Raw genomic sequence first — 25,499 nt, forward strand, 5'->3', positions numbered from 1 at the left:
ACGGAATGCGGCCCCATAGCATGTGCTGCCCCAGGCACGTGCTTGCTCCACTGGTGCCTGGAGCCGGCCCTGCATTATGTGAGTAATTGTTGGCGCCCGCCACACTCTTCTGAAAACACGAATGTGCTACTGGCCACAAAAAGGTTGGGGACCACTGCATCAGCTCATACTCTCACACAGCCAGTAACCACATACGCTCAGGCCGGGCAGAACAAGGATACTTGCTCTGCTGAACCCCAAGAGATGAACTCTTGAGACACTCACCGTCAGCAGGGCAGGACGTCAGGGCTTCTTGCAGCTCCCTGGGAGTTAAATGGATCCCCATGGCCTTCAGAGCCGACGGCAAGTTGCTCACCTCGATCTTGTCTCCGCTGATTTTGCTGAGCGCGTTGAAAGCCTCCTGCAAAGCTGCGGGGACAGCGAGAGCAGAGGGGCAGCTAGTGCGGCTCTGAGCCTGGCTCTCTGTTAAAGTGGCCGGGTGCAGTCGCTGACGCTGCGGCACGGCAGGTGTGGAACATCACTTGATCCAAACGGCAGCTTGGCACATGGTGCAAACGACTCCATAAAGTACAGGAGAATCGAGCCCCTTCAGTCTGGAAGTCTCCTATCCACGCTCCCATCACCAAATTAGAGGGGTATCACTTTAAGAGGAGCCCCAGAATCAAATAATGGACTATTTACTGTGGATACAAGGTTACTGTAGAAACAACGTAATCAATTATGGAAGGGGAGCCCCGGTTTCTAAAAGCAGAGGCAACAGTAAGGGTGTGTCTACATTTGAAACTTAATCTGGAATAAAGCAGGGTGTGATTTTAAAGCGGATTAACTACTGCTGATTAACTCCATGTGTGGATGCTCTTACTCTGGAATAAAAGTATTCACATATGGAGTTAATCCGGAATAGATATTCACGAATCACTCCCTGCACAGAGGAGCCATTGAAAATACTAATGAGCAACCAGAGAAACTTCCTTGATGAGAGGTGTATGGATGAGAATATCGACTCCTCCATTAAACTGGATCACGTTTTCTCAGCACTAAATCCCCTCCCGCTGCAGGGCAGAAGGCAGCCATTGGGTGAGTGGGCTAGGAAGGACCTTCCTGGATTATTTTGTAACTCACCATGGTTTTTTTTGTTTTGTTTTGTTTTTTTGTGCCTTTCTCTGAAGCATCAGTTATTAGTTCCTGAAAGACACAGGATACCGGGTTAGACGGACCCTTGGTCCAATCCAGTCCAGCAATTCCTCTGCTGTTACATCAACAGAGACAGATTTGGGCCAGGCAACGGAATCGCTACGATTCCAAATACCTCCTTAAAGATTACTCCCCAGAGCTGTGGTTTGGGTTAAATCCCACCGCCCTGGGAACTCTCCAGTGCTCAGAGAGCTTGGTTCTCTAGGTCCGCGCTGGCAGCCAGACGGCTCAGATGGCTTAGCTGGCAGAGCAGGCTGCCTCCGGGGACAGCGGCTTGGCCCAGCGGCCTGGCAGCTGCAGAGCGAGTACCGTGTCGGAGACTCGCACAAAGAGATGAATTCCTAGCAGCTGGAAATGGAGATGTGGCTCTTCTTTTCCCTAGTTTCCTCTTCTTTTCCTCCCGTCTCATTTCTTTACTTTTGTCTATTTTTCCCCTCCCTGTTCTCCCCCTATTTTTTTTAAAACGAGGCTCCACCACCAGCAACAGAATCAGCAGAACCCGTCTCGCCGTCAGGGGCCCTGATGGCTGCAAACCAGGCCCCGTGCGTCTCTGCCACCGAGCTGAATGCACGCGTGACCCACCTCTGTGCCAGAGCCACCGACTCTGCTGCAGTCCCACCTAGGGGCTTTGCAGGTTTCTCTGGAGCGCCCTGTGCCATCACGGTATTCCCGCATGCACCCCACAATCCTGACGGCGGAGGAGATGGAGTGGGATTTGGGCTCCCCATTTCCAGGTGTTTCTAACGGGAATTGGGCCCCAAAGGCCTCTAAGCGGCTTCGGAAATCCCAGCCTGGACTGAGGCCAGCGCACGGCCGACAACCGGCCCACAAAGAAGAAATCGAATCTTGCCCAGACTAGTCGAGAGCGTGAAAAACGCCAGCGCTATCCCCAAGCCGGAGTTTCCCGGTGCTTCTCCAGGGAGAGCTCACAGCTCAGCGGTGACCTTCCATTTTCAGCGACGGTAAAGCTCCCGCTCACCTTCGAACTCGGTGAATCGCCGGGTCCCGGTCATGCACATCATGACGTCTTTAAAATTCACCGTCCCGTCCTCTGCAAGGCACAGAACAGCGGAGACGTTATGGGGGGGATGCGGAGACGTGCGGGTCACACAGCGCTATCATCATCACTACTAGTTTCAGGGGTTGGGGCCCCCCCAAAAGATCAATGGGACACTTCTCCCTTAGAGCTCACGTCTCAGCGAGGTGAACTTCCCTTTCTCCCACTCTGGCAGTGCAAAGGGAGCTGAAAGTGCCAGTAAATTACCCTTCCCTCCCGCCAGGGAGATCTAAAGGGACCTTCATATCAATGAGAGTCCAGCCCGACGAGTCAGTCCGCTGACGCTCACTCTGGGCCCAGCGCTCCACTGCCCAGCACCTTGTGTGGTCACCTGCTCTGCTGAGCACCGTGCGCACACGGGGTGAATGGGGGGCCGAAGACAGCCAGCGCTGGTGGTGTGCAACGCTACCAGATCGGAACGGCCGCCTTTCGCACCGGTATAAATGTCCGCACAAGGCGAGAGGGAATCAGGCCCAGAACCGGCTGGTTTTAGCTGTATGAAGTTAGTCACCGCTCCAGTGAAAACCTCCAGCAGCGGGAGATGTGTATTGCCCGACCTTCAGAGAGAAGCTTGGCCTAATGGACAGAACCCTGGCTTGGGCCTCAGGAGAGCGGAGCGCTAGTCCCACCTCTGCTACTGACCCGCCAGATGGCCTTAGGTAAGTCACTTGACCACTTTGTGCCATAGCTTTCTGGATAATGCACTGACCTCCCTTATAAAACCCTCGAAGATCTAGGGAGGAAAAGCACTATACGAGAGCTGGGTATTATTATTACAGTTTCATATACTAGCAAACCAGGAATTCTAACTACACAACAGAAGGCTTATTACAGACCAAGTTTCTCTTTTCACAGGCTGGCACGTGCTCTTGTACACACAGCGCTCTGGAAAGGCCCTACGTGCTCACGTCTGGCCTGCCTACGCACGCCGTTCACCAGGGGAAAGCGTGCTCACCAGCGATCGTAACCGACGCCAGTAATTCGCGTCGCTCCTCCTCTGTTAAAACGATTCCCATGCTCGCCAGGGTGGAGTCCAGCGCATCAACACGGATGTTATCGTCCTTGATGCTGCTCATCGCATCGAAGGCGTCCTTCAGCACTGCAACGTGCACAGGGAACACAAAGAGTTCTGTCCACACAAGAGCTCCAGTGCAAAATTTGTCTTGCTTTGCTCTTGAGAGGATTGGGGCAGACAGGGGCCTAACAATCCTGCCCCTCCCTATTCCCCCACGTGCACAATACCCCACCCCACAGAATTACATATTCAAACACAGCCCACGTGCTGTGCTGAATCTGAACTCGCCTCCCTGTCCTGAGGTCTGGTTTTCAGGTGAGGTTTTCAAAAGAAACCAGTGATTTTTGGGGCTCCCACCTTGAGGCACCCACAGAAGGAGGAGGATTTTCAGAGGGTGGGGGTGGGGCACTTTCTGAACGTCAGGAACCTTTATGGTGTCTCCTGCTGGGCACTGGCCCCTTTTGAGAACCTCACCCAAAGAAACCAACCATAAAACAACAAAGGGCCTGACGTAAAGCCCATTGAAGCCAATGGAAATACTCTATGGCTTTGGGTCAGACCCGTAAAGTTCTGCCCAAGCCTTCTCATCACGTTTGGCTGCTTCTAAGGTTCCTCCCAGAGGACTGCTCAGCCCACACCCTTGATCCTCTCCTTCTACAGAGAGCCACTCCCACCTCCCTTGTATCCAGGAGCTCAGAGCAGGTTCTGCTTAACCCTTTCCCAGCAGGATCAACACCTGCCGACAGGGTAGGTGGGAAAGTTCTGGGCAATCGACTGTTGCCCTGTATAACTGCATGGCCGTTGGTGGAATAACTCCTGATCCAGCCTGGTGTCCCAGAGCAGAATCTGGCCCCAAATGATTGAAATGAAATTCCACATCTGATCCCCCCGCAATCCTGATTTCCTTGAAAGCTCTTACTCACCAGTAACTTCAGGGAAATGAGGCAGTTGGGTTAAAACGGTTATGAATTCTCTGAAATTCACCTTCCCGTGGTCTGCAAGGTAAAGCAAAGTTCAGATGTGGACAGAATGATGGACAGAAGCTAACGGATAGAAAGACAGATGAAACCTGTGGGCTGTATCTCGGGGTTCTCAGCCTGGTGATGGAGAGGAGTCAAGGGTTTGCAGGCACCCAGCTCTGCTCAGATTGGGAAATCTGCCGGGTGAGAGAGGCTGAGAACCACAGCACCGCGGTATCAGTATTACAGCATGCGAAAAGCTGTTACAAATGCTGGTTTCGAATTCCCCTGCCCTTCCAAGAGAGGCTCCGAATTAAAGAGGAACGTATCTGTACCAAGGTAAGGCAATCGAAGGCTGCCACTGGGGATGTGTGTCCCGGGCACACCGAGCGCTATTCTTAACTGCGCACCCCTGTTTACACAGCTGTAGCAGCCTCGCTAGTTGCCTTACAGACGGGTAGGAAGGCGAGGTCCTGTCCCAAAGAACTGCCCACAGAAACTGGAGCGATGGAGAGAGGGGGAAAGGGAGAACAAGGAGGGACATTAAAGAGCTCGGGGGATGTCATAACTATAAAGGGAAGGGTAACAACCCTCCCGTGTACAATACTATAAAATCCCTCCTGGCCAGAGACACCAAAATCCTTTTACCTGTAAAGGGTTAAGAAGCTCAGGTAACCTGGCTGACACCTGACCCAAAGGACCAATAAGGCGACAAGATACTTTCAAATCTTGGTGGGGGGAGGGGAGGGAGGCTTTTGTTTGTGCTCTTTGTTTTGGAGGGTGGTTCGCTCTTGGGACTAAGAGGGACCAGCCATCAATCCAGGCTCTCCAAATCTTTCTGAACCAGTCTCTCATATTTCAAACTTGTAAGTACCAGCCAGGCAAGGCGGGTTAGGTTTATCTTTGTTTTCCCAACTTGTAAACGTTCCATTTGCTAGAGGGTTTACCTCTGTTTGCTGTAACTTTGAACCTAAGGCTAGAGGGGGTTCCTCTGTTAATCTGATTACCCTGTAACGTTATTTTCCATCCTGATTTTACAGAGATGATTTTTACCTTTTTCTTTAATTAAAATTCTTCTTTTAAGAACCTGATTGATTTTTCATGGTTTTAAGACCCAAGGGTTTTGGATCTGTGTTCACCAGGACTAATTGGTGAGGGGATACTCTTAAGCCTACCCAGGAAAAGGGGTGTAACGACATGGGGGGGGGGAGGAATTAGTCTCAAATCTGCCCAGGAAAGGGGGGGCGGTTAGGGACTTGGGAAATCTTTGGAGAAAGGCAGAGTCCCAAGTGAGATTTGGAACACGCTTGGTGGTGGCAGCTGACTGTTAACCTAAGCTGGTAAATAAGCTTAGGGAGACTTTCATGCGGGTCCTCACATCTGTACCCTAGAGTTCAGAGTGGGGAAGGAACCTTGACAGGGAAGATTTTCCGACGTACAAACGGGAGTTAGGTGTCTGGCTCCCATTCTCCTTCCAATGGGTATTGGGCCCCTCACTGCTCCTGGTCCCTTTGAAAATATTCCCCTAAACTACACAGTCCCGTAGCCTTAACATTCAACCTGGCCTGCAGGGTGGTTCCCACTGAGTTTCTGGGATCAAAGACACTCTTCTTTCTGCAAGGATAAGGGCTCACTCAGGAATCAGTGGGTGAAATTCTCCTCCAGCCTGCGTTACGCAGGAGGTCAGCCTAGGCAGCCCGTTCCGGCCTTAGCATCTATGAGCGTATGAGGAACGCAGCTAGACCATCACAAACCAACGGGTTCAAACGGGCAGAGGACTTCTCCTGCTAGACGAGGCCACACATGTAATGGGACGGCCGCATGGCTGAAATTCACCCCCGTCCCATACAGCCACTGCAGAGGCACGTCCCACCTGAGCCTGTTCACGTGCACGCCAGCCCCAGGGGATAGGACATACCTAAGCAAGACACACCCCACTGAAGCCCACGCGGAGGCTTGACATGCTCACCGTCGGCACTGGCTGTCTTCATCACCTCCGTCAGCGTCTCCTTCGCTAGATGGAGCCCCATGCTGCTCAGGGTGGACTCGAGGTCGTGGAGGTCAAAGTGGTCATCCTTGAGCTTGCTGATGGCCAGGCAGGTGAGCTGCAGCCCTGCGGGGACACAACCAACGCACGGCGGGGTGCACGTGAAACATATCTGCTACGGCATCGGGGACAGCAAAGAGAAGGGCGTGGCCAGCCGGTCTTGGAGGCTGGTACGGCCGAAGCAGTGGCAGAGGAAGCTTCCTATACACTGTCCTGAGAAAGTCTCTGTGTCTACACTGGGAGGACTGCTTCGGGGTTGCGGGAGGGGGGCAGGACTCAGACTCCAGGATCTAACCCGTCCTTGACACCGTCCACACAGGGATACCGTGGAAAGTGCTCAAGCAAAGTGCTTACGCATGCACTTGAGTCCCATGCTGAAAGCTAAGCACATGCCCAAGTGCGCTGCTGAATGGGGGCCAGGAGAGGACCCTGCTATTATAGGGTGAAATATGCAGCCCTGGGAGTTTTGTAATTGGCTGGTTCGCGATGCCTCTTCTTGATACGTCAACAGTACGTGACAGAGTGTGTTTGCTCCGAAGGCTTAAAGATCATCCGGAAACCTGCAACTCAAACGTTGTCACCCCACGGAAATCAGGTAAACAGCCCCAACCTCCCAGGGCTGCAGTGGGCCCAGCTACGGCACACAACCCCCATGTGTGTTACCCTCACTCCCAGCCTGAGCCAGCTCCATTAAAACGTCAATGGAAAGATTCCCACGGACTTCAACGAGTGCTGGATCAGGGCCTTAGATCAATGGCTGCTCCACGGTCAAAGCGGGAGAGAGGGCAGGATTGGGGCGGGCTCCATCTTTACAGTGTTGCACCTGGAAAGTGCTTAGCCCAGTGGAGAGATTTAGGAGCCTTGAAGGGAAAGATGCAGATTCAGGCCTCCAGGGGAGCAAAGACTTTGCTACACGGCAGCTGTTCAGTCTGGTTCTGGAAACCCTGCCAAGCACAGCCCTGAAGACCACAGCAGGGCTTCTCCACAAGGATGCACGAGGCCGTGCAGCGCCTGCCTGCGTGAACTCACCAGAAAGTGACAATTATATGACACGTCAGTTGCAGTCTAGGGGCTAGATTCCCCAGTCTGCTCCAGCGATTCTGGGCGACTTCTCCCATGCAAAGCAGCTGGGACCTTGGCTGGAGCAACTTCACGGCTGCTTTGCATTGCCAGAGCACATCAGCCAATCTGGCCTCCTTTCTCTGCCCAGCACAGCGCTCACTCACCCACAGATTCTGCAAAGCGCCTGGTGGAGGTCACTGCCCTGATGAAATCTTTCAGGTTCACCTTCCCGCTGTCTGCGAGATAAAGAACACGGGTGGAGATTGTGGTTAGCGATGAGCTAACGCTCTAACGTTACCATCTCGGCCTCCTGCAACACGTCTGCAGCCACAGCGTCTCGGAACGTCGCAGCAATGACGGAAATCCTTGTTGCCATAAGCCCAGAGCCTGGCCACTGGAACTGAGAGTCTCCTTCGCAGTATAGAGTCTATGAAGCACGACAGAGCAGCGCTGCTTCTCCCCTGGAGATGGCAGCAGTGACCCATACCCGCCAGCTAGGACATAACACTGGGGAAAGAGGAATGGTAACATCAGGAAGCACAGATCATTGGCTACAGCAGCGGGATTCTAGACTATTAAATATCAGAGTGGTAGCCGTGTTAGTCTGTATCCACAAAAACAACGAGGAGTCCGGTGGCACCTTAGAGACTAACAGATTTATTTGGGCACAAGCTTTCGTGGGTAAAAAACCCACTTCTTCAAATGCTTATGCCCAAATAAATCTGTTAGTCTTCAAGGTGCCCCGGATTCCTCGTTGTTTTTGTAGACGGTCAAAAGATCTTCTGTTACACAGACCATGGATGCACGTCAACGAGTAGAAACGGCACCCCCCTGAGGTAAATACTCACCATCGACAGGACATAACTGGAGCACGCTGGAGAGCTCTTCGCTGGACAAACTGATGTCCAAGTTGCTCAGCACAGACTTCAGGTCCTGAACGCCAATCTTCTCGCCTTCCAGCTTGCCGATGATGCTAAAGGCATCCTGCAGGGCTGCGGGCACACAGACAACAGGCCGGATGGAGTCAGCAAGTGGCCAGGACTTCCCTCTGGCAAACAAGGGCCACTGGCTTAGCTACGGGGAGAGCAGGAGGATGGGCCTACAGGTGCCATCCTGAAATTCTATGGTCAGCATTAGGCAGCAGGCCCAATTAGCTGGTCCCTTCTGGCCTGTCTCTGAATGCCAACGCACAACACCGCAGCTACAGAGAAACGGACCTGGATAGATTTGTTACCAGCACGAAAGACAAAAAGCAGGCGGAACAGCTGAGGTAGCAGGATCTCCGAGCCCAAACGACCTAGTTGATGCGAGCAGAGCAGGACTCACCCCAGGCAGGACCCAAAGCTGCAGGGCATTGTGGGATGAGCTGCAGGCTCCTGTCATTCTCTGGCTGGATGTCTTGGGAGTCCTTGCACTCATGGGGCAGCAAAGTGAAAGACTGTGGGGGATGTTTGCACACGGAAAGAACCGGGCTGTTCCAAGGACACCCATGGCCTGTTTAGCATCCCTGCCCATCGTCCACCCTTCATTAGGAGACTGGCTCTTACCTGGCGATGTGATGAAGTGCTGGCTCCTGGAGAGAGCTCTCATAAAATCGGTGAATTTGACCCTCCCGGCCTCTGCAAGGAGAAAGGCAGGACAGCTGGGGAGCGAACAGGCTCCCAACAAACACCGGATGCGACCCAGGAGTGCCCAGAATGCTGGCAAACGGCTTCCAAAGCTGCCTGGCGAGAGGGACTAGGCACCATTCGGAGTTACGGTATCTCAAGAGCCACCTTGGTCAGGGCACAGCACGGGGAAGCTGGAAGCGCCCCTGCTTTGAACTCACGTCGTTCTGAGTCCTATCGTGCCTCCCTAGGAACGTCCTTTAGAACCTCAAAGAAATGGCTGCCAGCTCGAGACCCTGGCAGCGCGGCAAACCACCACGTAAGGTGGGTGTCTGGGGAGAAGGCATTGTCCTGCCTGGCCTTGCACAGAGCACCACGGCCTCTGATCCCAGCACTGCTGGAGTCTGGGGAAGTTCGAATGCAGATCTGGATAGAAAGCTGGGATATTGGGCCCAGGGGATCAGCCAGAGAACAAGCCTGGCTGATCTCTTACAACGTCCTGCCACCCAAGTTATCCCATGAAGTCAAACCCTTCACCCCGGTTTATCTGCTTCATGCTGCTCTTTAGCAAGAGAGCCCCATTTTTGTCTCTTGTACTCTCCTGTCTGGTAACACTCACTTTCAGCCCCCCTCGCACCACCAGAGGAAGTAACAAAATCCTAACCCATCTGACGCTCATCCCACACGTTCAAGGGGAACCCGTAACAGTAACACTCAGCTCTTCGGACACTTGGCATGTAACACTTTATATACTTACTCCCTGTGGGTCAGCCAACGTCATCACATCCATTTTACAGATAGAGAAACTGAGGCACAGAGCAATCAAGGCCTAGATTCTAAGGTGTTTAGGCGCCTAACTCCTAGTGATTTCAAAAGGGAGTTAGATGCCTAAATACCTTTGAGGATCTGGTGCTAAGTGAGTAGCCTGGCATCACACAAGAAGTGAGTGGAAAACTAGGAACAGAACCCAGGAGTCCCGATCTGCAGTTCTGTCCTCAGAACATTCCCAGTAACCATGTTACAAGTAGCTAGGAAACATTCGGACATGTACAGTACTCTTAGTCGGATTCCTTTCCTGGTTTATATCCAAAAAATGGAACAATCCTCCCTCCCCCTAATTCATTCTCCCATTACTCTGCACATTTTGAAATCGCAAAAAGCTGTCACTGAGACGTGAAATCAGGTGTGAAGACATCAGATAGTCCCGATTCTATTTACCCGATATCAGTCTATGACTCTACCACCCTGGCTGGCTGCCTTCATGCACCAACGGATTTGTCCTGGAAGGTGAGTTGAACAGCAAGAATTCAGCGAGGTTTTATTGGTGCGTCTTCACCTGAACTCCTGGGAGCACGGTGCAGTGGTTAGAGACCGAGCACAATGGCTGCTAGGCTCTATGCCAAGCTCTGGGTTGTGTAGCGTTAGAGAAGAGCCCTGGGAGTCAGGACTCCTGGGTTCCAGGCCGAACTCTGCCCCTGTCCCCTTGGCAACCCCCTCAGCTGTAATGCTGGGATGGGAACACTGGAGGTTTGCAAACCGCCGGAGCATCTCCGAGGTTTGCAGACCTTGTGAGGTGGCCTGTGCGAGACCCGCAAGGCACGGGCTCCACCCCGCTCTGCTTACCGTCCACGTGAGCCGACCTCAGCACTTTCCCGATCACTTCGTTGGCGAGGCGCAGCCCCAAGGCGCTCAGGCTGGTGGCCAGGTGACTCACCTCCACCTCGTCCTCTTCGACGCGCTTGACGGCCCGGATGGCCTCCTGCACCGCTGCAGAGGGTCACAGAACGGGAGGCCCGTGAGTGCTCATGGTCCGAACCCAGGGGCTTTAGATCTGGCCCCCCTGGCTGGCGCCAGTCACACCTCCTATGCCCCGGAGCAAGATCCGCCCAGAGGCTGGTCCCGGCCCCGTGTCCCCACCTTGCTGCTTTGGCCCTGCAAGGGCAGCCAGGAGCTGGGGATGGGGCTCTGAAGAAGCCTTCCTGGAGGATGCTGAATCAGCACGTTCTCACAGCCACCCCGAGACTGCAGCCACTTTCCACCCCCGCCTGGTGGGTCCCAGGGGATCACTGGTTTATGGATTTATGGGGCCCTGGGCCAGAGCAAGGGGGGACCCCTCCCCCCGCAGCGCGCCTGCCGGGCAGCAGGGTTGAGGCGCAGGGGACTTCCCCCACCTGTCCGGTGCTCCTGCCGGGGAGCAGGGTCGGGCCATGGAGGGCTTCCCACGCTCCCTGGCACGAGCACCAGGTGGGTGGAGCGGGTCAGAGCACGGAGGTGCCCATTTTTCTGGGGTCCCCCCATTGGCTGGGGTCCTGTTGACCCGATGGCTAATCCACCGCTGACTGGGAAGCCCCCCCCGCCCCAGGAGCAGACTTGTCCCCAGAAGTCAGTGCGGGGAGGGTAACACTACCGGGGCCTCGGCCCTGCACTGGGGTAGAACTCGGACTCAGGGCCAGTGGGAGCCTCATCATGCCCCTAGGGGGCACCTCTCATTGGACGAGGTTCCCAAGGGCTCAGCACCCACAGCTGGGGAGACTTTCACAGGAGCTCAGCCCACCACGCGCCCCGGACGCGCTGAGCTCCGCTGAAGACCTGCCTCTGGCTGTGGGTGCTGAGCACGTGCGAAATTCCTCAGCCCTTACTGGGCAGCGCTCTCGGGGCTGCAGGACAGGAGTCCCCGGCCTGCTCAATGCAGATCAGCTGGTGCGTAGACCCCAGCCAGATCCCAGCTGGCGAAACCCCCCAGAGGGCCACTGAAGTTAGTGTAGCGATGCCGAATGCCAGCTCCAGCTGCTGTGTGTGACACTCTGTGCCCGGATGCCCCATGTGCCCAAAGCTCTGTGGCCGTAAGTCCCGGCCCCACATGCACAAAGCTCTGTTTGATCCGAGCTGCAGGAAAACGTGGACAGCAGGGGCTGGGGAGAAGAGAAGAGCCCCTGCCTCCATATCGGCACAGATCCAACAGGACCCACACTTCCTCACACGCCTGGTTCTCGTTAACACGCCGGCCGCTTGGCACCTAGCTGGCAGTGCAAGGGGCCTTGGCGTGGGGGGTCAGTTACCCTCACCCTCATTTTAAGGTCCCTTTGCTCTTGCCAGAGGGGTGCAGAGGGCCTTAGGGTGCGTCCATGCCGCCGCAGTCCTGGGACTCACTTCGGGCCTGCTCCTTCCTTGTGCCGTCACGTACACTAGTGCAAAGCGAGCGTGGCCTTTGACCCCCCCCATTTCGCACTGGTGTCAGTGGCCCCCCAAGGGGCTGGCTCATGGAGAATCATGCCCTGCATGTCCAACGCTCCTAACAACACAGAGATTAAACTGCGCGCTAGGCTGCAGCTGGCGTACAAGGACGACAAACGGGGCCGGATTCTGATCTCCCACCATTTTTGCTTTGGCTTCAATGCAGCTATTCCTAACTGGTGTAAGGTCAGGCAGGGTGAGGCCCATGATACCACAACATCCGATAGCAATGGGTGAACCGAAGCGTATAAACCCATATCAAAACAACAGCAAACCCAATCCCCTGGATGGCCTTCCACCCACCACTCTGCACTGGGAGGTTCTTACCTACGAAGTTGGAGAACCGCCTGGTACCCGTCAAGGCTGACATCAGTTCTTTAATATCCACGGTCCCGTCTTCTGCAGGGGAAAGCACAGTTCAGGTGTTCAGGGAGAGGAGCGGCAAGATTGGGAAGATGAAGGGCCCGATTCTGGCCTCCGACAGGCGTCAATCCAGAGTAAACCTACTGGAGCCAATGGGGCTCATCTAGGGTTTACGCCAGCGTTGGACCAGAATCAGGCCCAGAGTGATGAGTGATACCATCCAATCTGACGTATGAATACAGGTTTGATCTTAGCCGGCTGCATCTCATGTCATGTAAAGTGGGTGTAGCATGTGCCCCAAACTGAGCAGAACTGGGGTATACAAGGGGGTGGGGCACGAGCCAGGGTGATTTAGGCCCCAGAATTTTCTTCTGTGGCCTCCTCTGTTCTCCACATGAATTTCCATTCGTCTGGAGGAGAAGGAATCCCACAAGCAGCTTCAAGGACTCAGACCATTTCCTGCTCCAGCCAGCACGGAAGTGTAACCAGAGAAACACAAGGTCATAGTTACTGGCAAGGCAAGAGTTAAATGCTGCCTGTGCGGGGGTCTGTCTTTAAGGGGTCACTTTGTCCTTCCCAACACATAGCCGGCCACGCGAAGAGCGAGATCCTCTGCATTCAGGCAGCCAAACACAGGGAAGCCGAAGCACGTGCTGGGACTTACAGACCCCGCTGGTTGCGGTCGCTGAAATACTCACTGGAAACAGAAAGGGACTTGGTCACCTCCTCTATCTCCGCTTTGGCTAAGTGGACCCCCATGTGGTGCAGACAGGACTCCAGCTCCGAGGTCTTCACCCGGTCCTCCTCGATCTGCCCGAAGGCTTGGATGGCGTTGTTCAGGGCTGCGGACAGGGAGAGACCTCGTTTGGATTGGGGCCTGGCGCCGGCGATGCTTCTCCATTGCCTTACGCTGTGTGCGGCTGACTACCCCCCACCCCGCCGCCGAGGCAGCTCCGGACTGGTGCAAGTCATGGCACGAGGGGAAGGGTGACAGAGACGTAGGAAGCCCTGACTGCAGCACTGACGCCAGATGGGAAGAGAGGGCTCGACTCTTTCCTCGGATTAGAACAGAGCGGCTACAGCGGTACCCAGGGGAAGCAGAACAGGCTCATCCCTTTATAGAAAATAAGGTGAAGTTCAGACAGCAGGGGAGGGGAGAGCCGGGTTATACAGCCCGGAGCCTAGTGCTCGATCACCTCGCCATCTTCAATGTATTTACCCGGCCAGAGAGCGGTGAAGTGACATGACCATGGGCACACAGGAAGTTTGGGGCAGAGGAAGGAAGACCCAGGTTCAATTTCAAGTCACAGCCTACGCCCCTAACCACTGAGCCACTGTCCCTCTGAGGCCAGCTGCTCCGTTACCTGAAAGTGAAGAAACGGAGGAGGCAAAGCAAGCCACAGACGGCAGTGCCCGCAGGGCTAACGCGCTGGCTGCTCCAGCTGCTAGGAACCCAGCCCAAGAAGAGGGCTCCCGGGGCAGATAGAGACCAGGCCTGCAGAACTCATGTGCTGCCAGCCTCAGAAAGCCAGGAGCTGGGAAGAAGCAGGTTCCAGGTACAAAACTCTGCTAGCGTTTCAGCTGTGCAGGCATGGGGGTGGGGGAGAGCCAGGGAAGGACCTTTTTGTGATGCACAGGCTCAGTTATTTGCACCTAGAGGCCCCAGCTGAGATCGGGACCCCGTCACGCTGAGCACTGAACAGACACGCTTTGCCCTGAAGACCTGACAAGACAGAGGGGAAACTGAGGCACGCAGCAGGTCAGAGCTGGGACTAGAACCCAGATGTCCTGGCTGTCAGCCCATGCACCCCCCTAGCCCCAGTCACTTCCCTGCATGAGGAAAGGCTGGAGCATGGCCAGCTGCACTGGCTCTCTGGGGAGGCGAGGGCAGGGCCAGGTTCTCCCCTCTCTCCCCAGCCGGACGTTCTCCCCCATCCAGGCCCTCGCTCACCTCCCAGCGCAGAGAAGCGCCGCGTCTTGGACACCAGCCTCATGAACTGTTCCAACTTCACTCTTCCATCTTCTGCAAGGCAAAGGGGGTTCAGCCGTGGGGCGGACGGGGCCCCGGGCACACGGGGGCTGACATCCGAAAACGGCCATCCATAGGGCGCACTGGGGCTTCGGATCGGTGCTTACGAGGTCCCAGATGGGGAACGAGTCCCTTAAACCGATAAACACCCAGGGCTGCGAGTTAGGGACCCCCCTGCCTCCCGTCTTTGGGCTTAATATGGAGATGGGGGCCATGCTGCAGCTGACCCTCCCCGAAGGAATTCTGGGTGATTGAGCCTGGTGTCACAGCCCCTATGTGCCTCATGGGCAGTGTCAGAGTCACGGCCCCCCTCTCCCGTGCACATGCAGCTGGGGGCGGGGGGTCGAGAGGCTCCATGGCTCCGTGCTGCCTGGGGATGGAGGCCGAGGAGCAGGAGAGCCTGGTTCCCCCAGGCCAAGAGGGCAGCCCCGTCATTGCTCACTGTCAACGGTCACAGACTCCAGCATCTCCTGGAACTCCGTCTTGCTCAAATGGATGCCCATGTTGGCCAGGGTTCTCTCCAGGTCCTGCACATCAATGAGATCCCCCCGAATCCGGCTCATGGCTTTAATGGTGTCCCGCAGCACTGCAGACATGGAGAGAGCACACGGCAGCCGGGCCGTTGGTAGGAAACTAGCGGCCGGAGGGACGGGAGGTAGAACACGGCAGCCAATCCAGAGTCAATACGCTAGTGGAGCGCCCAGTGTCGGGACCAGAACAGGGAGTTCTGCGCACGGAGCTCACTAGCTTACGGGAAACTGGCCAGTTTGTTCTCTGCTCTTATCTGACCCCTCGATACAGACTCAGCTGCATTGCACTGGCCTTGTCTTGAATGGGAGAAAGAAGTTGCGGTTGGCATCATGTAAGCTACCGTGATTTTCCCTCTAGGGTAGACAGAGGTTAACACTTTTGAAGACATTTGCTGGGGTGAAATGGGGTTGAAGCCATGGTAGTTAACGTGAGTTAGCCAACATGACCGCCTTTGCTGGTGAAGAAAAGGACATCGAATTCCTGGGTGGGACTAGAGCCTTCTGCTCCAATAAAACAAGTCTCTAGTACTCCACCTGAAGAAGCATCTCTCTTGCTGCAATTGGTGTTAGACCCAGCCGCCTCTGTAGGCTGCAGCCACTAGAGGGCGACATAATCACACACACACACACACACACGTGCAGCTCCGACACCCCATTTGGCAGAAGGTGAGTGACCCGTGTAGGCGACACATGCACACTGCAGTACCTCCCTCACCCCGGGAGCAGACAGCTGGGAATGTTCAGAGAGTGTTTTTATATTAGGATCAAAGCTCTCAGCTCGTCTTCAGTGACAAGTAAACACATAACAGGTTCCTCTGACAAACAAATCCGCCTTTTTACCTTCCCCACTTGGATATTTAATTGAAGAGCAATAAACGTTTCCACCACGTCATGCTCTTAGAAATCGAGGGCCTGATTCGGAGTTCACACTGGTGTAAATCTGGGAACGTCAGGCCTGGTTTGCAGCAGTGTGACTGAGAGCACAATCTGGTGTATGATGTGCCTCTGCTCGCCCAATTCTCATTTCTTGTACAGTCCCAGAGCCTTAAAATCCCTCTTGTCCTGCTGGGGGATTGCTGCCCTGCAGGAAGAGTTTTGCTGGCTAACACTGAGTTCTTGCTAACAGACAGCCCTTAATCTGAAAGGCAGGAGCCATTTTAAGATCCCAGGGGCCAGATGTAAATCATGCATAAATCGATGTCGCTCTAACGACCTGACTGGAGCGACATCGATTTCCACCAGCTGGGGATCAGGCCCATTGACCTCAGTGGAGCTACGGCTGATTTACCCCAGCTGAGGATCTGGCCTCAGGACTGTTCATCCAGATTGCATGCAAGAGCTTGAAAAATCAACCTGGTTTTTACGGGCGAATTCAGCCCCGTTTCCCACCTCTCTACCTGGAGCGTATAGCAGGGGAAATTCAGGCCCCTTGTGTTAAAAGCACCTAACGGAGCTGGTTTCAAAGGTCACCAAACGCTGGAAATGGATTGGTTCAATCAAACGAGTGTCCGAGCCCACTGAGAAAGAGCCCGGGCCCATGTGCTGCGTTCCTTCCCGTCCGCCTGAGCCCCCACTCACCTAACAGCTTGGAGAACCGCGGGCTTTTGGTCAGGACTTCAATGAAATCTTTAATATACACCTTCCCGTTAGCTGCAAGGGAGAGAAGAGCTCAGGTTACCAATCAACAGCACCACCCAAGTGCTGGACCGACACAGGAGTGGCGGAAGCACCCTCAAAGTGGGGGGACCACAGGTGCCGGAAACATGGCCCCGCCCACCCCGTGCCACGCCACTCCTGAGCCCCCACGCTGCCCATTCCCACCCAGGCCCTGCTCTTGCACTGCCCTCTGCTCGCTCCTCTCCGCCCGTCCCCCCATCTCTTCTCCCTACAACCAGTAAAAAGTGAGGGGGCCCCTGGCCCCCCCCATTCCGGCACCCCTGGACCAACACACAGTGAGAGAGAGAGTCCCCTAGAGTCTAGCAAAGTGTGGGAGGAGAAACAGAGGCAAAGGAGTGTCTCACGCAAGGCCACATCGCAGGAGAGCGGCAGAGCTGGGAACAGAACCAGCCTGGACCACATCCTAGCCTAGTGCCGTCTCCTAGGCCAGGATGCCTGACTCCAGAGCTAGCAGGCAGAGCGTCCCTGAAGTGGTATGAAGAGCGGCACGAGGGGTTTCAGTGCTTAGTACACTCCTGCCGGTACAGAACACTGATGCCTGTCTCCACAGCAACACAGGCTACCACCGACCAACACATCACTCCTGTCCTCTGCTTCCTACACAGGCTTCCCACAGAACAGCGGGTGAAACGCTAAGTGGCTTTAATTTCCTTTCCGGGTTCTGAGCCTCTAGGTTGCACTCAGGCCACATTTTCAAGCTTTTTCCTGCAACCCCGAGGGCTAGAAACTTACTTTTTTAAAGAACGAAAGCCAGGCTTCTCACATAATCACGTGACTCAAGGAGCTGGGGCTTTAAGGAAGCCACCGACTATTGCGAGAGTTGCCAACACTTACTTGGGACTGTAGTCCTGAGTCATTTCTTGTCTGACCCCACGCACTCACCATCCACGGAAACCAGCTGCAGCGCTTGCTGGAATTCGTCGTCGGATAAATGGATCCCCATGTTCTTCACATAGGACAGCGCCTCACTCACAGCCACCTTGTCGCCTTCCATCCTGCTGAGGGCAGCAATGGCGTCTTTCAGCACTGCGGACACGCAGAGGGAACAAGCAGCTGAGTTGCTCAGGAGGGGCCTGGCTTTCCAAAGGGATCTGCTCCCATTTAAGCATTTAAACGAGGCCCAGTCGTCTAGAAGTCCTCAGCACCCCACAGGGCACGCGATGTACCAAGCTCTGCAAAATCTGGCCACTTGTTTGGGTGCTTAAACGAGGACTGAGCCCTTCTGGGTGTGACCGTTAGCGTGTGCAATGGAAGGGAAGCACTAGTGTAGCGTGTACATTCTAACTGCAGGCTTCTCTACGCTTAAAACGCTACGGTGACACGGCTGACACTCCCCGAGGCAGTAGCTAGCTTAATGGCAGAATGTGACCTAGTGCTGTCTACACGGGGACTTGGGGACTTTCTTCGTTCTGTGTCTGTACAGCACCTGGCACGATGGGGTCCATGACTACAGTGCGGATAACAAATAATACGCCAGCATCTGCACCTCTCACCTGAATCCAAGCATCCCAGCGGTGCACCGACAGGAGTGACTGCAAAATGCCCCGGTTTTTTTTAGAGCCCAATGAAGGGAGAAGCAAAGCGAGAACAGTGCGTTTGCTGGAGCTATCCCTAAGGAGCTCCTCTTCCTCGGGGTTCCCACCGTCTCCTTCTCCCCACTCCAGCTCGTGCACCCTTCCATCAGGCAATCAGCCGCCTGCTGCCAGTGAATCATTCCTCCAGGAGCCCTCGCCCTGTTAGCAGAGTCCCTTCGCTATCCGGGCACAGGGGACTTAACCCATTCCCTGCCACCACTTGTGTAACTGGATTCTCCATTACCCAGCATGGTGTTAAGGGCTGAGCTTCCCAGCCAGAATCTGGGCAGGGCCCCGGGAAGATCTTGTTATGCACAGCCGGTTGGAACCAGTCTCCGAATAAGGCAGAGCTCTTGCAAGCACCTTAAGTACAGTAACTCCTCACTTAAAGTCGTCCCGGTTAATGTTGTTTCGTTGCTGATCAATTAGGGAACATGCTCGTTTAAAGTTGCGCAATGCTCCCTTCTAACGTCGTTTGGCAGCCGCCTGCTTTGTCCGCTGCTTGCAGGAAGAGCAGCCCGGTGGAGCTAGCTGGTGGGGGCTTGGAACCAGGGTGGACCGGCAGCCCCCCCTATCAGCTCCCCTAAGTTCCCTGTGCAGCAGCTGCCCAGCAGGCTATCAATTGTTCAGCTGTCCCTCCCCCCACTGCCGTGTGCGGCTCCCAGGATCCTCCTGCTTGCTGTGCACAGGGGGGAAGGAGGGAGGGCTAATGTCAGGGTGTCCCCTCCCCCCTGCTCCTGCACCCCACTTACCCCTTCTCCATATAGAGCAGGGAGGGGACACGGAGGGAGGGAGACAGCAGCAGCTGCTGTCTCAACTTCCTGATCCACTTAAAAAGGCAATGCACTTAAGTGTGGGTCAGCTTCCTTAAAGGGGCAGTGTGCATCTCCCGCTCTCTCTCTCTCCCACACACAAGGTGTGTGTCTGTCTCTGTCTGCTAGGCTGTCTCCCCTCCCTCGTTTTCATGCTGCCTTGTGTGAGAGGCTACATTAACAACAAGGTGTTAACCCTTGAGGGCTCAGCCGATTGCTAGTTCATCATTTAGCAGTAAGGCATTCCCTGGGAAATATCCCACCCTCTGACTTCACCACCTCAGCCATCATCGCTGTGTACAGTATTAAATTGTTTCTTTAAAACGTATATTGTGTGTGTATTATATATAATATAGCTTGTCTGATGAAAACAATTTCCCTGGAACCTAACCCCCCCGCTACTTACATTCATTCTTATGGGGAAATGGGATTCACTTAACATCCTTTAGCTTAAAGTCACATTTTTCAGGAGCATAACTACAACGTTAAGCGAGGAGTTACTGTATCGAGTGATCGCCGACCCCCTGCACAGTGTGTCATTTACACCAGTGCAAAGTGAGCGTGAAACACACCCATTCTGATCTGATGCACTCTCTTTGCACCAGTATGAGTGAGTACACAAGGAGCAGGGGAGGGCAGGGCTATGGAGCACAGCACAAGTTGACCCTCCATCTTCCCACCCTATCAGGTCCCCACTCACCTGAAAATTCGGAGAAGCGCCGGGTGTTGGCCAAAGCCACCATAAAGCGATTGAAGTTCACCGTCCCATCTTCTGCCGTGTAAAGAACGGTTCAAAGCACAAGGTGATGGGGAAGGACACAGAGACAGGAGGAGAGAGACACACAGAGGGGTTGATTGTGGAACACACTGGAATCAGGCTAGCATCTGAAATAGACATTTTGGGCCAGATTCTCTGGGGCTGTAAATCAGTGTCACTGCATAGGCTTCAGTGGGGCTATACTGATTTACGCCAGCAGAGGATCTGGCCTTTTATCGATTGCCTGACCATTTCCTCCAGCTGTTTTATCGTATGATCGACAGCGGGCACAGGATATTTTGTTTGGATACTGAAAGATCACCCAGCTCTATAAACTGGGTTGTTTGTTCAACTCAGCCATGTGCCTAGAAGCCAGATCTCTGGACTGGGATGCGTTTGCAAATTGGCGCAAATCCGGAGTCACTCCACTGAAGTTGCCAGAATTACACTGGGATCAAAGTGCTGTGAGAGGAGAAGTTAGGGCTGGTCTAGCTCAGAAAACCTGCAGTGGGCTCGCTGCACTGATTTTAAAAACACATCTTTAATGCACTTAACCCAGTTTAAACCTGTCGGAATCAGTTTAGCTTGCATCAGTACATTACTGAATTGAGCTAAACCAATTTAAGCAAGGGTTAAACTGGATTAAGTGAGTCAACATTAAAGGTTTGCACAGGTTTTACTAGACGGATTTAAAACCAATTTCGATGATAAAGTGCAACTTTTCACATGTGGACGAGGCCTCACCACAACATATGGCAGCTCCTGATTGACGCGAGCAAAGGGCAAACCCAGCAATGGGCCAGACGCTGAGCCGGGGTAAAGGGGAGTTGCTGCACTGACTTCAGTGGAGCTGTTCCAATTTACACCAGCGGAGTCAACCCTCGTCACGACTGCCAGAGCTTAATTCCACTACATAGGATTTTTGCATTTCGGTGTGCTAAGGCAGTCTGGCCCATGTGTTACATAGAGATGACGTTTTAGTCTGGTCAATGCGGCGAATGGGCACTCTGGATCCTCCGCTTTGCAGTTCAGGGGGCCAGACCTGCTCTCAGCAACACTGCTGCAGATTTGGAGTAACTCCAGCGTTTCTCCAAAGGCTTTTCTTGTGGTCACAGCTTCCTGGGCTGTTATGGTGTCCGCTCCCGCTCCCTGTTGCGCCTGGATGCACCGTCTTGGTGTTGATTGCTGGGGTGCCAGCAGAGGTTGGGCCCGCCCCGCCCTTTGGAGACACCTGGCCAGGGCCACCCAGAGGATTCAGGGGGCCTGGGGCAAAGCAATTTCGGGGGCCCCTTCCATAAAAAAAAGTTGCAATCCTATAGAATCCTGTATTCTCGTGGGGGCCCCTGTGGGGCCTGGGGCAAATTGCCCCATTTTCCCCCCCCCCGGGCAGCCCTGCGCCTGAGGCACAATGCTGGAGAACCAGGCAGCTGATGAGTTCCCCACTTTCCCAGGGGCAGTTGGGCTCTGGCTTCGGTCTTCAGCCCTGGAGTGGCAGGGCAGCAGGCTCCGGCCACAGGCTTCAGCCCCCCACAGACTCCCCCCCATCCACCTCCATTGCTCCTGACCCATGCTGCCTCCCCCCACCCCAGTCCAGGGTTTAATGTGTCCTGAGAACCCCTGCTCTAGACTGTATCCTGGTGTAACCGAGATTAGCATCCAGCCCTGGCATTTTACGTCAAAGGGGTCCCATAGTGGTTGGAACACGTGCAGGCACCAGCTGGCTGTGTTCTGGCCTGTGTACACCCCTCCCCTCACACATGCTCTGCTAAAACAGACAGACGGACGGACAGACAGCTCACTTTCCAGCGTCACTTTCTGCAGAGCTTCCTGGAACTCTTCGTCAGTGAAAGGGACGCCCATGGTTCGCAGAGTGCAGCGCAGGTCACCCACCTCAATGTTATCTGCTTTGATCTTGCTGACGATCTCAAAGGCGTCCTGTAAGGCTGCAAGGCAGAGAACGCACAGCAGGTTATTCAGTCGCTGTTGTGATTTATTTATGGTCGTGCCCATGATACGCTAGCTGCTTTCTAGGCGGCTCAAAACTTTTCCATCTAAACTGTTTTGTGACAGAAAACCAGATTATTGATGACATTGAATTTTTCCTGAAAAATGACTGTTTTCATCAAAAAGCCAAATGTCCCCAAACCAAATACACTCTACTCAGCTATCCCACCTCAGTGCCTCATGGGAGTTGTAGTTCAGTTGTCTCATGCCCATATTCTTGTCTATGGGCTAGACTTCCAGGCTGGACTACATCTCCCATGATACACCAAAGCTAAGGGTTCCCATGATGCACCACCTCCCATCACCATAAGGTGAGGCTGTGGTGCATCACAGGAAAGGTAGTTTGACCAAGGAGCCTGGACTATAGAGGAGAATGGGAGCATGAGGCTCCTGAACTACAGCTCCCATGAGGCACCATGGCAGGGTTTTGGAATCAAAATGTTTGGGGTGAAATATTTCAGCATTTGACTTTTTGCTGAGCAGTTGAAATTTTCCATGAGAACAAAACCCAGACATTTTCCAATCAGCACGAGTTGGGTCCGGTGAAGTTACCAATTTAATTATTGAGTAATAATAAGTCGTAATAAACTGATATTTAGTGAGTCTTTTATCTTAGAGGATTTGTGTGTGTGTGTGAATGAATAAATAAAACACGTCATCCACCACTGAAATGGAGCATCTCTGGAGTGGAATGCAACAGCTGCATGACAGTGTACAGATACACTATGCAATGGTTTTGGACAGGAAGTGAAAAGCAATACTGTACTTAACTGAAATAGCAGGGGGATGTTCAGGAGGCACCATACCGCTATGCCAGGGCACCCCCAGGGTTCACTATGTGTCCTTTCAAATGCAGCAAAGGCAAAAGGTGTGTCTCAAAATGCTCGTGCCCAATTCATCTCGGAGTGAGTGAGTCTGATTCCTTGCATCTTGGGATACCATTCACACAGTTGAGAGTGAGCGTGAAACAACCATTCTGCATTGGTCTCACATGGCACCCCCAGTGCAGAGAAGTGAGCAATGACCCAAGGTGCAGGGCAGGGGTGGAGGAATCAGGCTCAGCAGTGGGGAAACAGGAAAAGCAATTAACAGGAGGGCATAAGCTAACACAGCCCCACACTGCATTTTTTTTCCATTTATCCCAGCACCATCCCCAGCGCTCCTGAGGCCAAATCCTGTCATCATTTACTGCAGTGAATGGAGTTACCCTAGATTCACACCACTGTGAATGAGAGCAGACTTCAGCCCTTTGTCTATGGTGTTTGCACCTGCTAACGCTTTGGCCCCAAGAGGCCTCACTCGCTTTGTACACCCAGCTGGACTCGGGTTCAAGTCCTGGCAGAAGAAGTGACCGAGGAAGGATGACCCGTGGCTAGGCAGCTTGCCTGGAACTTAAGAGACCCCAGTACAATTGCTGGCTCTGTTACGGGCTTGCTGTGACACCTCAGACACGTCCCCTAGTCTCCGTGTGCCCCAGCTCCCCGTCCATAAAACGGGGCTAATCACGCAGGGTGGCAGAAACACATTAAAAGAGCGGCAGATACTATGGTAAGAGAGCCAGAGACGTACCCAAGAGACACCTTTGACTCTCCTCCCCTGGGTTCTCTCACAAGTTTTTAAATCAAGAGTCCCAAGAGCCAGGCTGGGTAGGGCCTTCTCACCCTGAAGTTTAGGAGTCCTGCCAACCGGGCTCCCTATCACCCTCACGACCGTTTCCTCTTTGTGGCTGCCGCGCCGCGCCGCTTTCGTGCCCCTCCACGCTTCTCCTGAGCCGCGTCCATCCTGAGCTGCTGGCCGGCTCGCTGCCATCAGAGGGGAGCGCCCGGGACCCTGAGCCTGCTGCTGGCGCCGGGCGCGGGGGGAGCCGCATTCCATGTGACAGCCCAGCATTCTGTTCTCAGCCATAGTGACCACTCTCCCTTGGAACACTCTGGGCGCTCTCCATCGAGCCCAGAGACCTGGCTGTGGATTCTCTGGCCTGTGTTTTGCAGGGGGCCAGACTAGCGGACCAGCATGGCTCCTCCCGGCCTTTAAATCTACGGGTCTGGCTACACTGCCGTGTAAGCCCAGGGTCAGTAGAACTCAAGTGTGCAGGCCCTCAGTTCGTTGCCCTATTTTTCAATCCGTGGGTCACAAGCCAGTACTGGGTCGTGGTATATAAGGCACTGGGTCGCCTTGCTCTGGTCAACACCACCAACCAGGACATTAAAAGTCCCGTCGGCGGTGCTGCCCGGCTAAGACAGGCTAGTGCCTACCTTTTCCGACACCGCGCTGTGCCCTGGAAGCGGCCAGCAGCAGGTCCGGCTCCTAGGCAGAGGGGCCACAGGGCTCCGTGCGCTGTCCCCACCCCGAGCACCCGCTCCGCACTCCCATTGGCTGGGAACCGGCCAATGGGAACTGGTGGGGGCAGTGCTTGCACATCTCTGCCTAGGCGCCAGACCTGCAGCTGGGTGCTTCCGGTAAGTCTCAGACGTTAACCTTGCCCATGCCCCAATCCCCTGCCCCAGCCCTGAGCCCCACCCCAAACCCTGAATCACTCATTCCCAACCCTCTGGCCCAGCCCTGAGCCCCCCCAAATCCAGAGCCCTTCCTGTACCCCAAACCCTCATCCCCAGCCCAGAGCCCTGACCCCCTCCCATACCCCAACCCCCTGCCCCAGCCCTGAGCCCCTCCCATACCCCAAGCCCCTCATCCCCAGCTCCATTGGGGTCATGGGCATCAACCATTTTCTTCAACTGGGTCCCCAGAAAAAAAGTCTGAGCGTCTGCACTGGCTTGTAACCCCAGGTTAGGAATGATTGAGCCCTGGGGCTCCAATGTCTACACTGCATTATGCAGGCCCAAGTCCACCCCTATCCCAGACTTCCTAGCGCCCTCCCAAGACGCTCTAGCCCTTTGTTCCTGGTGCAACGGGGGAAAACGTGACTGTCCACCAAACTTGACTGTTCAGCTGGTACGTTGGCTCCTGGGATTGTGGGATATTTTTTGGCGGACTCCCAGAGCACGAGTCCAGTGTGGCTCCCTCTACATTGCAAAGCAAGAGGGCTTGACTCAGGCCTGGCTCCTCCACTCCCAGTCCTTGGGTTAGCGCAATTTGTGTGTAGACGGAAGGGAGTCAGGCTTGAGCCTGAGTTCAAACCCTGGGCTTGCATTGCAGCGTAGACATACGCTAGGATTGCGAGGCCACCTTGGACTTGCCAAACCTCTAGCGAAAGAGGAGTCCTGGAGGAATCACAAAGCCGATGCCCACTGAGATGAGAGGTGGGATGGTCAATAGGACTCAGGAGACCTCAGCTCAGTTCTGTGCTCTGCTTCAGACGCCCAGCGTGACCTCGGACCAGCCCCCTAGCTTCTCTTCGCCTGAGATCCCCCTCTGTACAACGGGGTAACGGGCCTGCCCTCCATCACAGAGAAGGGCTCAGATACTCCGGGCACCTAAATACTGACGGCAGCTAGATGGGCGTATGGAGGTATGTGTAGGGAGATTAGGCCAGATCCTCTGCTGTGTTGCAGGCGCCCGGGTTCGGACCTCCTACCTCCATAGGCAGATGCCAGAGTGGAGCCATCTAGCGGCTTTAC

General features: G+C 54.5%; 1 protein-coding gene across 1 annotated transcript in view; it reads right to left on the reverse strand.

Annotated features, from left to right (window-relative positions):
* The window catches only part of EFCAB13 (EF-hand calcium binding domain 13), an 81,499-nt gene that overhangs the window by 39,501 nt on the left and 16,499 nt on the right, over positions 1-25,499 (reverse strand). Inside the window, exons 14-30 of the mRNA XM_044999942.1 lie at positions 21,717-21,860; positions 19,861-19,932; positions 17,657-17,800; positions 16,676-16,747; positions 15,010-15,153; positions 14,490-14,561; positions 13,237-13,380; positions 12,503-12,574; positions 10,565-10,708; positions 8,882-8,953; positions 8,183-8,326; positions 7,499-7,570; positions 6,195-6,338; positions 4,190-4,261; positions 3,207-3,350; positions 2,174-2,245; positions 265-408 (exon numbers count right to left, since the gene is read on the reverse strand). Of these exons, the coding sequence (XP_044855877.1) occupies positions 265-408; positions 2,174-2,245; positions 3,207-3,350; positions 4,190-4,261; positions 6,195-6,338; positions 7,499-7,570; positions 8,183-8,326; positions 8,882-8,953; positions 10,565-10,708; positions 12,503-12,574; positions 13,237-13,380; positions 14,490-14,561; positions 15,010-15,153; positions 16,676-16,747; positions 17,657-17,800; positions 19,861-19,932; positions 21,717-21,860 (1,872 nt within the window). The remainder of the gene's footprint in view (positions 1-264; positions 409-2,173; positions 2,246-3,206; positions 3,351-4,189; positions 4,262-6,194; positions 6,339-7,498; positions 7,571-8,182; positions 8,327-8,881; positions 8,954-10,564; positions 10,709-12,502; positions 12,575-13,236; positions 13,381-14,489; positions 14,562-15,009; positions 15,154-16,675; positions 16,748-17,656; positions 17,801-19,860; positions 19,933-21,716; positions 21,861-25,499) is intronic.

Source organism: Mauremys mutica, chromosome 25 (assembly GCF_020497125.1).
Source record: "Mauremys mutica isolate MM-2020 ecotype Southern chromosome 25, ASM2049712v1, whole genome shotgun sequence".
Taxonomy (NCBI): Eukaryota; Metazoa; Chordata; order Testudines; family Geoemydidae; genus Mauremys; species Mauremys mutica.